Source organism: Crinia signifera, chromosome 4 (assembly GCF_055691185.1).
Source record: "Crinia signifera chromosome 4, ASM5569118v1, whole genome shotgun sequence".
In the NCBI taxonomy this organism is placed as follows: Eukaryota; Metazoa; Chordata; class Amphibia; order Anura; family Myobatrachidae; genus Crinia; species Crinia signifera.
Window position 1 is genome coordinate 255745619 of NC_139220.1, and position 14458 is coordinate 255760076.

The window sequence follows — 14458 nt, forward strand, 5'->3', positions numbered from 1 at the left end:
GGTTTTTCACTGTGATTCGCCGTGATTGTATTCAATGCTAGGATGGCGAATTGCTTTCAGCGTGATTTTCGCCGTGCTTCACCGTGTAGCAATCGCCATCTTTTTAAGGTGAACTGGAATGTTATCTTTTAAAATAAAGTTTTTTCGGTACTTGTGAGTTATCCGGACGCCCGATTTCAAAATCGGGTCGGATCGGGCACATCGCATCGCATGCGACCATCGGATGCGATGCGATGACCCGATTTTTCCATAGGAATCAATGTTAAAATGGACTGAGTCCATTTTAACATGGAATTCAATGGGAAAAAGGGGTCCTTTTCATACCCCTACTATCCAAGTGGGCATGGAGTTGGATATAAACCTGTGGCGAGCGTAGCGAGCCACCGAGCCCGAAGCGTGGCGAGCGTAGCGAGCCCCGCGAGGGGACACGGAATACCGTCCCCTCGCGGGGCTCGCTTCGCTCGCCACGCTTCGGGCTCGGTGGCTCGCTACGCTCGCCACAGGTTTATATCCAACTCCATGCCCACTTGGATAGTAGGGGTATGAAAAGGACCCCTTTTTCCATAGGAATCATTTTAACATTGATTCCTATGGAAAAATCGGGTCATCGCATCCGATGGTCGCATGCGATGCGATGCGATGCGATATCGCATCGCATCGTATCTGATTGTATGCCTTAACTTAAGGCATACAATCAAAAAATCGGGCGTCCAGATAACTCACAAGTACCGTTTTTTCTTTTTTTTTCATTTGGTGTAAAAAAATCAGTAATTTTATTTTGTGCTGCACATGAATATATTTCACTTTCATTCGTATGGGATACTGAGGTCTCAATACATTGGGGAATAGAGGTCATCAGACAGGAGACAGGCACATAAATTTCTTCCACCAGGGTGTGCTAAAACTCCACTAGCCAGTTTTAGAAAATGTGCCCTCAGGAGATGATGCACACTCCTGGAGCTCCAGAGAGTTTTTCTTCAATTTACTTTACATTAGTTATTTTGTGGTTGCTGTTTGGGCTAAACAGCTTTCCTGCTTCGTGGGAAGCCGGGGGAGGGGACAGTTGCAGGCCTCTTAAGGAACCGAACTAATCCCTGCATTGCGTTGCAGCATGCCGCACACCCTTGGCTCAGCCGGAAGCCGTCGAGTGGGGAGTGTTACCCGGGGTCCCCACAGTGGGGTACCCCGGTTCATGTGAGGCAAGATGGTGGCGGTGTCCCTGCACAGGGACTGCTGACAGCCCCGCGGACACTGGATGCCAGGGGCTGCCACTGGACCACCAGGGCATGTTCCATTTTTATTGTTAACATTAAGTTTAACACAGGCGCCAGTCTAAACATTAGTATAGCCCAGGTGCCATTAGAGGGGTGGGGCTTAGCTCAGAGCGGGACCAGAGCCTCAAAGCGCGCCTATACACTGCTTCCTGCATCTTTCCATGCTGTGGGCGCCATTACAGCAGCAGAAATCACTCCTCAGCGGTGCAGCCTTTGGGAGAGAGAGATTAAGTATAGCGCTTCCAATTATCGAAGTGTTTTAGGTCTACCTTCCCCTTTGACCCTGCTGGTAGAAAGGCATGGGAGGAGCCTCCAGTAGTGGACGCTTCCGTGTCCCGCCTATCCAAGAAGGTGGTGCTCCCGGTTCTGGGAACTTCGACCTTAAAAGATACGGTCGACAGAAAGCTAGTCGGCACAGTTAAGGTTATTTACACGGCAGTGGCGCATCTCAACGCCCAGTGCTTGCTAGTTGCTGAATGGCTAAGGCTATATTTACTTGGGCCAATCAAATACAGGAAGGTTTGTTGGGTGACATGGATGTGGCCACGGTAGCTGAAAAGCTGCGTCACATCCAAGACACAGCAAAAATGTTGTGTGAGGCGCAAAAAGAAATAGGCGCCATTAATGCGCGTAACTCAGCCATGGCGGTATCGGCCCGTAGCGCCTTATGGTTACGGCAGTGGGTCGCTGATGTGGACTTAATTTCTAAGGCTACGGCTGGCGGGGGACTTTCCTCCCATCTGCTTCCACACTGGTAAGACGCCCCTTTTCAAGGAATACCCAACAATCCTTTCGGACCTCCAAGTTTCGGCCAAAGGCCATGGGTGGCTCAAACGCCAACAGAGGTACTCGTGGTAAACCCAGGAGAGCAGCAACCTCTTCCACTCGTGACCGCAGCACAAGCACAGCTGCGCCCAAGCCCTCAGCATGACTGGCTCCTCCCACCTCGAGACATACTCCCAGTTGGGGCTCGGCTGAAATATTTCAGCCACGTGTTGAATGCATCATCCCTCGACCCTTGGGTCAGGGATATTATTTCACATGGTTACAAGCTGGAGTTCGAAAGACTGCCCCCTCACAAGTTCTTCAGGTCAGGACTCCCAGCAGCTGTGGAGGATCGCAGGATTCTCATGCAAGCCATGCAGAAATTGGTACATGCCCAGGGATACTTCTCCAACCTGTTCATAGTACTGACGCTCGGTCAGACAAATCCTTGAACCCTTATCTTCGGGTCTTCAAATTCCGGATGGAATCCTTAAGGGCGGTCATTGCAGGGTTGGAGGAGGGAGAATTCCTGGCGTCTATTGACGTGAAGGATGCCTACCTTCATGTGCCGGTGTGGGGACCATACCAGGCATATTTAAGGTTCGCCATACTGGACGAGCAGTTCCAGTTTCAGGCCCTACCCTTTGGCCTGTTCACCACTCCCTGGTTCTTCACCAAGGTGATGGCGGAAATTATGTTCCTTCTGAGGACTCAGGGGATAAATATAATTCCATACCTGGACGACCTGCTCTTAAAGGCGGAGTCAGAGAAGGCCCTGCAGGGCATGATCAAAACCACCAGGAGTGTACTGTTGGACCACTGGTGGATACTGAACATACCCAAGTCCTCTCTAGTGCCGACCCAGCGTCTCCAATTCTTGGGGATGATATTGGATACGGTGGAGAGGAGGGTTTTTCCCAGCAGAAAAGATCACCGCACTCCAACAGTTGCTGTTGGAAGTGCTGCACCCAGAGAAGGTGTCAGTCTACCTGTGCATCAGGTTGATGGGAAAGATGGTGGCCTCATTCGAGGCACTTCAGTCCGGGAGATTCCACTCCAGAGTGTTCCAGTGGGACCTATTGAGCAAGTGGTCCGGATCACACGTCCACATGCACAGGTTAATCCGCCTGTCAGTGCAGGCAGGACAGTCTCTACAGTGGTGGCTCCACTCTCCAAACCTCCTTGCGGGATAGAGCTTCGGAATCCAGGACTGGATTCTGTTGACAACAGAGGCCAGCCTCCTAGGCTGGGGACGGTGACACAAGGGGTGCATTTTCAAGGAAAATGGACACCTTTGGAAGCGCAGCTCCATATCAACACCTTGAAGCTGAAAAGAACAGAGACTTTGTGTTCAAATTTAATGGAAATAAGTTAACCTTTTGCTGCTAAAGAAAAGCTGGTTTTGTTTTGGACTTAATCTGCTGTTGATAATCCTCCTGTTAATTTGCTTATTAATAAAACCCTGTCTTGCTGCAACCTATTTCATTTGAGACCTGTCTTGGAGCCAAGATCTCACAGTACATAACGAGACACACCCAGAAAAGTATAACTTTAATAGACACTCCTTTTACACTTGAAATTCATTCACACATACTTACCTGGTCCAGCGCTGTTCTCTCTCTCTCCCACTGCTTCACTTCTATCAATCCTGAGAATAGCCACATCTGCCACGTATCTGCCGTAGCACAGCAACATCTGCTACATACAGTATTTGTCTTACTAGCCACATATGCCACCTTTGCTGTAACTTGGTACATATATCCCATTACCTGTTTAACGAGTGTCTGTTTGTTTATTTATTCCACAGGGCTGGTGGGCAGTTATCTCAGGGTTCAAATCTATCCATCAATACCAACCAAAACGTCAACATAAAGTCAGAGCCAATATCTCCTCCACGAGACAGAGTTGCCTCGTCTGCATTCCCTCCACAGCATCACCAACATCAACACCAACACCAGGCCCGCCCAGAAATGGGCAGATCACCTGTCGACAGCCTAAGCAGCTCCAGCAGCTCTTATGACGGGAGTGACCGAGAGGACGTCAGGAATGATTTCCATTCTCCTGTCAGCATGGGACGAAATTCCAATAACGAGGACAGAGACAGCCCCTCCATGAAGCGCATGAGGATGGATGCTTGGGTGACATAAAGCCTTCTCTTTCATCTTTTGTGGCTGAGTTCCCAGCATATCTAAACAGGTTTACAGAGGATGCAGGACCCTTAATCTATATTCACAGTGTATGGGTAATATATATATGTACTTATATAATATATATTAGGCATACACACAAATATATGGAGAGAGAAATATATCACAAATCTATCTTTTGTGTGTTTCTGTCAGCTCGCTTGTGTTTATCACAAATCAATCAGGTACCTGCTACAGCGACTGTACACAGACCTACAACAATCTATGGCAATGTGGCACTTACGTAGAGTTTGGAATAACCCTAATCTAAAGGGGAGAAAACTTTCTGCATCTTATACTGTACCACATTGAGACTTCTATAGTAAAGGGATGTTTCTTTAATATGGGGATGAGGGCAGCGAAAACACGTTTCATCCCCATAATGCAGTGCTGTGTTATCAGTCCCTTCACCACCTCACCCTTATTTCCAAGGAGGTATGCATTAAAATATAAAAAAAAAAACAAATTCAGCAATGCGATGTGTTTATAGCCCCTCTGTAAGCAGACGAGATCATGACATGGCTTTGCAGCAGGAATGAACACCCAAATGCAGGAAACAAAAGAAAGCAATACTGTATATGAAATGTTTTATCCTACAGGACCGAACCATAAATAAATACCCCCCCCCTCACAAGAAATATGAAGGGCTTAAGCCACATAATCTATTTTTGCACGTGCAACATAAACCGCAATTGTACCAGGGAAGAGAAAGGAGATTCTCCAGAATTGTGTGTTCTTTAAAAAAAAAAAAAATGTTAGGGGGGGATATGTTTAAGCATGAGAATTTATACGCCCATTGGAGGCATTAAAAAAATAATATATTAAGTTATAATTGGGATATGTTTCAGAACTTTTTTTTTTTTTTTACATTCATACCTTGAAAACAGATAAAATAAATGATTTTAGCTTGTGTATATTTTATATTCTTAAAATTTAAATAAAAAAATACCCATAAGAATTAATAACTATATATAAAAGTTATATACTTTTTGAACACTTTCTGTAAGGAATTATTTATAGAAACCAAAGCTATATGTTCAAGTTTTTTTTTTGTAGACTATAGCTCTATCCAGTTATTTCATGATTTTTATATATTTTTGTTTTTAAATTTCCTTTATTTTATTATTCTTTTTTTTGCTTTGAAAATAAAACAAAAAAGTAAAAATGAATAATGCAACATCTACAAAACGAAAACCAAGCCATGCTACACTTATAATTGTATGTGTAAATTAATCTTTTGAGCCAAACTTTGTATATAGCATCCTAAATATTTCACCAGAGGGTGTAAGTACCAATGTATTGTATGATCACCAAACTTAAACAGGAGATATATAATGTTATTCTAAAAATATTTTTGTGGATTGTTGCCAACTTGAACTGATAAAGGCAATATCCTATCATGTAGAAGAGTATTCAATGTGTAATGTACAATTTTGTCAAACATGCTGTATTCCCTTTTGGGTATTAATTGCTAGTACTGTTACTGCACAACTCCTTTTTTTCTGAGAGTTGTATAAAATTTTGTTTTGTGGTTTTCACAGTGCTGTGTTTTTGTTTATTATTTTTAAAATTTAATTTAATTCACTTGTATTTCATGCACAGCAACGTGGCAAAACATATGTTCTGGTTAAAGAAGAAAAATGCTCTGGTTTCAGAATGCAGCTGGATGGTTTAGTATCTTGTGAAGGTGGCGCTCTATAGTACACTAGCATAGAGTTGTGGGTATTGTACGCAATTGATGCCAAGTTTGTGTTATTGTTTACACAGCATAAACACATAGATACATAATGTATGTATTGGCAGTTAAATTGAACTAATTTAAGCATGTGGTTAATAGTATGACTTCTCGAGGGAAAGCATTGGTCTCTCTCCGTGTGACATCTGGTGGCAGGAAGTAAAACTACATCTAGCTTTTGAAGCATTTGCTTCAAGTGGGGGCATACTAATACTATATACAGTATGTTAAATCTGATCTTGGTGCTAGTAGAACCCTACATACCCATGTCCATGTAATGAATTTCCACTTACGTGTAATCTACATTGTCACTTGTCCAGTGGTTGTAGATGGCTGTAATGTAATGTGATGACTGTGAGATGGGTCATAAGATCACTAACGAAATGTGGATATTATTACAGGATGCTTTCTTTTGGAATAGTACTATGAAGAGGGATAGGCTCTACCAATAACTTCCTTGGTCTTTGTCCTGTGCCACAAGAAAGATATATTTTAGGGTTAATGCAGAGTCACAATTGCAACCCAAATTACAGGTCAAAAATGCAGCAGTTGCATGCAGCTATATTGTAAGGTGTGTGCGGGTGACACCATCATCATATTTGTCCAGTAAACATCCACTTTAATACATCAAAAACAAAATCCTTTACTACATCAAAACTTTATATATGCAACAGTGAAAGCACCTACCAGCATCAGTGGTGTATTTGCAATAAGCCAATCACATACAGTGTAACTTGTATTGGTACCGGCCTGCATATTGCACAAACATGCACTTAGTATTTGTGGCCCTTGGATGAATTCCCAGTCATACGTTTATGTTCCATGTTCACCAATCATCTGGCACTGGAGATTCTACGGAACCTTTTTTTAAATCAATTTTCTCCACCTTCTCATACATACTGGGATCCTTCCTGTTCCCTAATAGGAGTCACACAGTATCTCTCAGAAGAGGATTGGCTAGTTAGCAGGGCCATGGGGAAAACATGACTTCCTTGTAACAGCATCAACATAGAACATCTGAATAAAAGTTGTTGTTTCTCAGTTTACGTACAGACATGTAACTTTTGTAGTGGTGTTAATAGAATTTTACTCAGCCCTTACAAAAATACTTACCTCAGCATTGTCAAGCGGAACAACTGTAGCAAACTGTATATCTACTCCATGTCAAAACAGTACTCCCTAGTGAGGCCACTGCTGGGAAAGTGTTCTGAAAATGTATCTTGCTATACTTCAGGAATCGGGTATCAATCTACCAATTACATTTGTTTGCCACCTACTGTACGTGCAGATCCTTTGCCACGTTGCTATGTATGAAGTCAATTAAATGAAACCTGCAGTGGTGAAGATGAAACATTTTCATTTTTGTATAGAGGTTTATTAACTTATGGACGCCTTTCCCCTGTTGTGAGTGTAAATATACGCAGTAACACTTTCCCCTTTACTGTCTATTATCTTGTGTGCCTTACAAAATGGCTGTGCTGACTGTATTATTGTCCTATGCAGATGATTCCGCTTTAAGCAGAGGTTCCAAATGAATCCTTTAACTAAACTGTTCAGGATTGAGCTACTTTTTATGGGCCAGAGAACAAATCTATTTAAAAGCAAAAAAAGTACATTTCATTATTGCCACCTAAATGTTTAAATATAAGACACTAAACCGTAAACATGATATGTATCACTCCTCTTATAAAATATAACTTTTTGCATATGAGAAACTGGAGTGGGACTTGTTCCTTTACATTTCTCTATATTGATACATTTCTCTATATTGATATATAATGCAACAAGTTGCAATGTGTAGAGGGTTTTATGATTGAGGGTTGTCTGTCAGATGTGACTCGGGAGGTTTATTGCATCCAATTTATGTGTATAGATTACACAGGGCATGTCCAAACTGTAGCCCTCCAGCTGTTGTGAAACTACACATCCCAGGATGCCTTGCCAGTTTTAGCATCCCCTAATAGAAAAACTGTTGCAAGGCATGATGGGACTGTAGTTTCACAACAGCTGGAGGGCCATAGTTTGGACATGCCTGGATTACACCGTATGGTGGTAGATAGTGACTGTACATAGTGTATACCTTTTTAAAGAATAACTGACAAATATGCATTTAATTATGTTGTGTAAAAAAAAAAAAATTATAATATATATATAGAAAAACTGCAGTTTCTTGAATTTTGAAAATTTTATGCTAAAAATATTTATTACTTTTAAGTACTGCAGTCGCATTTGTTCACTTAGTTTAGGCAATTTAATTGTTTTGGGTGCCTGTAGATCCCATCTAAAATGACCGGGAGTGATACAGTTGTTTTGATGAACATATTACATATTTCTGCTCTTACCCTCTTGGTGGGCGAGAAATCCACGTAAAGGCACAAGTGCAGGGCACTGCAGCATGTCCGGTACTCAACATAGGAGATCTCATTTTACGTGGCTAATACCTGCATTTTCTGTGCAAGAATGCGGCCTTCACAACCAGCATCCGTTGGTTTGTCCATGCAAACAATTGAATAGCTCCCATAATGTTTAACAGATGTTACAGGCACCCAAAACATTTGGATGTGGCCCAACAGAGTTTTTTTTTTATCCAAAGTACATGAAGGCTAGTCAGATTATAGGATAAGATACCTGTGGTTCTCCAGCAGGACTGTTATCAAGTACTGCCCGCTTGTGTCCTTTGCGCATATGTTATAAATTCTTGAACTGATACTAGTGTCCCAAAATTGATGTAGAACTTGATCATCGTATTTAATTGCAATGTCGTGCTAAAAATAAAAAAGTTCAAGTCCTGCTTTTACCTGAAATGAGCTAAACAATAGTGGTCTTGTGGGATGTTTTTTTTGTTTAATTACTGAACATGTAATTGCTAACGGATCTTGTGTCCAAATTACCCATGTTATAAGTGCTACGGCCTTTAGAATGCACAGCGTGCAGTATTTGCAATAAGACTCGTATGGATCATTAGGTCTACAAGAGAATGGTCGACAATCATTTGGTTGATATGGGCAAGGTCAAAAGGTCGACATGGGGTTTTTCCACTGTTTTTTATTACCCGAATGTCCACATGGACACTGAAACGTAGCACCACATCCCCTCGCATGGCTCGCTGCACTAGCCATGCTTCGGGCACGGTGCCTCGCTACTCTCGGAACACTATATTTTATTCTCCCACCATGCCCTAGTGGATGGTAGGGCATGAAATACGACCTGTCGGCATATGTCGGCTCAAAAAACAGTGAAAAACCCCATGTTGACCTTTGGACTGTCGACATTGCCCATGATGACCTAATGCTTGTGTCGACCTAGACCCATGTTGACCTAATGGTGTCAACCTAATGACCGTATCCCAATAAGACAGGATCTGCCAGCCAGAATACACTAGGATTGTGTCATGCTGGCACTTGGGTAAACACATTCAAAATTTTGATATGTGAGGGAGCTGTAAAGTACACTGATTGTCGATTATTGCTAGAATATATATTGGGTCAAATTTATTAAGTCTGGTGAAGTGATAAAGTTGAAGTGGATAATACACCAGCCAATCAGCTCCTAACTTTTTCAAACCCAGCATGTACTGTAACTTGACAGCTGATTGGCTGGGGCATTAGCACCTTCCACTTTATCACTTCAATACTTAAGGCTTAATACATCTGCCCCACTATTCCTTAACCACTTTCATCCACTACAATGGCTATAAGTCTGATGTTTCTATTGGCTACAGAGAAAAGTCAGCTGACCGGGTCAGTGTATCTTGCTTAAAATGTTATCTGTTTTTGCTAAAGGGAAAAAATATTTATTTGTTGGTTTGCTTTCTTTTTATAATTACAGGGCATATATTTGGTCATGTAACCATCCTGTTTTTGTCAGTAAGCAGCACTGCTTAAACTCATTAAGAAAATTAGGAAAACCAAGTGCTAATATATGCAAAATGGCAGCTCCGATTACATTATCCCCCATATTTCAACAATACATGCCTAATTCAAAATATTTTTTATTTTTTTTATTGATACTAAAAAAATATAAAGGGTAGAAAAGGGGTCTGAAACATTTATGTTTCTCAGTTATTGTGGAACTCCAGTTCCCATTATTTATACCGAACTAGCTGAGAATTGTCCTTGCCTGCCTCCATTTGTGAATCCCTCTTAACACTTCCTAAATTAGAGGCCAGTAACTATTACTGCATTGGACTATTAAGACCAGCAGAGATGTTGAGCAATGTAGCATTACAAGTAATATACGTATTTGTCAATCTGCTACCTTACCAATCATTTTTTTTTAACATGACCCATATCTGCACACAAGAAATACATAGTAAACATGGAATTTTACATGGCTGGGAAACCGTTAATGAACATGCCAGACTTTAAGAATGGATCACAGAGCGAACCTTTTATGTACCGTGACAGCGAACGGTTTGCTTGAGCTAAATCTCAGATGTTTTTGAAAGTTGTCCATGGTAAGCGGACTATGATCTATTTGGCGGCAGAAGCTGGACTTTGTCGCAGTCACTTTGGTGTAAAGGGAATGACAAAACAATATTGAACTTGTGAGGATTTGCTCAATGGGTATATTATTTTATCTTTATTATACATACTGATATTCTTGTGACTTTGTTGAATGGTTATAAGAAAAAAAAAAAAGAATAGCGATTGTAAAATATTTGTATCCTGCACTTATGAAAGTAAATATACTGGCTTTTACCGTCCATCCATCCTGGACTGTGTCGTCTTTCAAACAAAAGTTTATGCAACGTCTATACCAAGTGTTTGCTCCATTTACTGGTGCTTTTTATTACTTTGGAGTCTGAAAAAGAAGTTTGTGCTATGCTCTGCTGGCATTTCAGCATGGCGAATATAAAGGGGAACTCCATTTAATGATTTTTTTTTAATATTTACAAGATTGGACCAAAATACTTCTGTCATTGCCCTATGAATGTGGTCAAAAGATGGTCCCCACACACACTGGCATTTAGTAACATGTCCAATAATGATCTGACCAACATGTCAACTACGTCAGGCATCATAGTCCTTTTTGGGCCAAGATGCTACATCTGGCTATTTGTGTGAGATCAGGTAGGGTATGGCCGCACGTGTGTAGATAGAACTATAGTTGATGCACATTCCTGAGTTTTTGCAGGCAACCAATCTCCCTGGACAGTTCCCTAAAAGTAAAGATATACCTAACCAAGAAAATGTGAGTTAATCATAGATTAAGGATTCAAAAAAAAGGTTCCCCTTAGATGTGTTCTGTATTGCAGCACTCGGTACTTGTTTCTTAGCACGGCGCCCACAGTATTCAGTTGTATGGCATTGTATTCAATTTAAATTGTATATGGCATACAATGCTATGTGATGCGATTTTAAATTGTATAAGCACCCTAATGGGTTTTTTCAATGTCAATTGGCCCCCCTATACGATTTTTAATTGTATAAGCACCTTAATAGGTGCTACAATGTTAAATGCACCCCCACTATCAACGCCAACCCGAAGCGTGGCGGTACGCGTCCTCTGACCTTTTCATAACCCCACTGTCCACGTCGGTGTGGAGTTGATTTTATATAGTGTGGCTAGCCCCGCAAGGGGACGCGCATTACTTCACATGTATTCCGCATCCGCTCGCCATGCTTCGGGCTTCACACTCGACGTGGATAGTGGGGGTATGAAAAGGACGGAGGACGCGTACCGCTGCGCTCGCCACGCTTCGGGTTGGCGTTGATAAGTACGGGTGGCGTGGGGGTGCTTTTAACATTGTAAGCACCTATTACGGTGCTTATACAATTATTTATCTTATAGGGGGCACATTTAACATTGAAAACGCCCATTAGGGTGCTTATACAATTTAAAATCGTATACCATTGTATATGCCATACAATTTCCATGGTATACAATTTAAAATTGTAAAACATCGGCTCGCATTGCATACCATCGTATGCGTTATGGTATGCGATGCGATGGGCGCCGTGCTAGGAAACAAGTACCCAGCACTCTTCCTCAGATTGTGGGGATCATTCTATATTCAGTGTCTAACAATTGATATACATCTTGCTTTAAGATTGAAAAATGGGAAAAAAGGTTGGTCTTTTAATTGATACTTTTCACTTTTCTGTATGCATAAATTGTTTAATTTTGAATACATTATCTATTGGTGTTTGACAAGTAGAATATTTTATATATAATTCCCACCTACCATGCACTGCCGAGGAACCATTCAGTTGGTCAGAGAGGAACTAGTACAGTGTGGACACAATGTGTACACTATTCAAATATGCCAGACTGCCAATAGTCAACGATGGCAGCAGTGCCACAAAAGAAATGACCTGCTGGTTAAACACTGAACAATATTTTTCAGCAATTTCAACGGGATCCCTGCCGATCATGCATTAACTGAAGATCTCTTCAGATTTGATTGCATGTTCAGACTATAAGGGGATATCCTTATTGATGCCCGGGTGCATACATCCTTAATGATATAGTGGGTACACATTGAATGATATTAACTATATTCCTATCATGCATATCGTTAAAATAAAAAGTATCATGTGTCCACCTAAAAGGCACTTCTACTATGGGCATAAGGTGTACTACTGTGTGGTATAAGGTTCACTGCTGTGTTATGGAACATATATACATATTATGCCACACTATTACCCATTATAAAGGGTTGCATTGTGTTGTGCAATATGTATGGGTACTAATGCGTTGTGTAATGTGTTGCGATCTAGTTCAAAATGCATGGAGCATATCACGGGATATATATATATAGAGATAGAGAGATAGATATAGATATAGATATATATATATATATATCTATATATTTATATATCTCTATATATCTCTATATATATATATATATATCTATCTCACTGGAAGGATGATTGGGGTCTGGCACTTCCACACAATACCACAGCAACCGCGGTGCCCTTCAATATGTAATATATTAGGAGGATATCCGATACCTTCCGGTGGCACGCATAGGGTTAACAAGGTCATGAAATAATACAGACCGACACCCACACTTTGGCCTGACGTTTCAGTAAGATGTCTTTGAAAAAGGTAATAAAGTGCGTGCCGCCCGAAGGTATCGGTGTTATCCACTTAATCTATATTGCTAAGTATATATATATATATATATATATATCTCTATATATATCATTTTTTATTTTTTTTGCAACATACAGCAATTATAACTGTTTGGTAACCGATCCAAAGAATGGATATTTATAAATACCAAGTACACTACCACCCATGGGTCGTTCTTTATGCAGCTCAATGTGTACCCAGCTAAAGAGGAAAATCAGATGATGCCCACCAATCTTACACAGAAATAATGTTTATTTGTATTTAGTCTTTATACCAAATCTCATACATTACAACTTTCCTTCACAGAAGAAAAAAAAATATATAAATGGTTTATTTGTATTTCATTGGCTTATAAACTATATTTCCTCAATATGGCAGGGGGACTTAGCTTGTAGGGTAAGACAGCAATATGTAGGACTGCTGTAAATCAAAGGAAGTAGATTTAGTTGATCAGGCAGCAAACACAGGAAAATCAATGACAAAATGAAGAGAATATATTAATGCTGTCTTTACTTCAAATGGAAACCTACTTCCACAGCCAGTCAATTTCTGTTAAAAGTACTTTGTATGTAATAGGTAAGATGCAGTATCAATCTCCAGTGCCTATGGAGCAGCAGCCAGACCCTCGGACACTAGTGAGTTATAATGCAGCCGCACTCGTGGAAACAAGGAGCTATGCAGCGGGGAGGAGGGGAGAAACACCTTTATCCAGTTATTGCAGTGGTTTTCCCATCCATTGCTTAAGTACCACCAAAATATTTTCTAGATGCCTTTATTCTCACACAGGTTAGTTAATCACATTTTCCTGGGTCAATTTGCCCACATGCATCTGCTGACCTGTTGGGAAAATGTGGGGCTGAGGTGGAGGACCACTCCGATATAGATTGACACGTGACATTACCATTTACAACAGAAGTAAGAAGCTAGCTGGTGTTCTTAGTAAGATTAGTTTGTACATCCATGTAGTAATATTACCTTGAATAATTTTATCTTGGAACAAAGTCAGATAACAGATCTTTTAGTTACTGGGTTGTCATCAAGGGGGATTACAGGAATAAATAGTGCAGGCACTTCTGGGAAAGATGAACAGGAAATGAAGCTGAACAACTATGAACCAAAAGAATAGGCAAACCACTCGTTCAGCTACTAACTTGAAAAACCCCTGTGCCCACCCCCCAAAAAATAATGTGTCAATGATTAATGGCTTATGTGAGCAAAACTTAGTAAAAATATGCTCATTTAGGGGGTAATTCTAAATCAATCGGTCCCCCGCGCGTTTTCATGGGAGACTGATTGTTTGCAACTGTGCATAAGGTTTTATGCGCGTGTGCAGCCGCTGTGTGCGAGCGCCTACAGTGCTCGCACGCAGAAGTCCAGGCATGGGGTGTAGGGAGACGGGCCAGGGAATTTGCCTATGG

General features: G+C 41.1%; 1 protein-coding gene across 7 annotated transcripts in view; it reads left to right on the forward strand.

Moving 5' to 3' along the window:
* The window catches only part of MEF2A (myocyte enhancer factor 2A), a 126613-nt gene extending 120850 nt beyond the window's left edge, over nt 1–5763 (forward strand). For all 7 annotated transcript variants that reach the window (XM_083184264.1, XM_083184266.1, XM_083184259.1 and 4 more), the window contains one exon: nt 3847–5763. In XM_083184264.1, the coding sequence (XP_083040390.1) occupies nt 3847–4186 (340 nt within the window). In that variant the 3' untranslated portion in view covers nt 4187–5763. The remainder of the gene's footprint in view (nt 1–3846) is intronic.
* Nucleotides 5764–14458: the final 8695 nt, after the last annotated feature.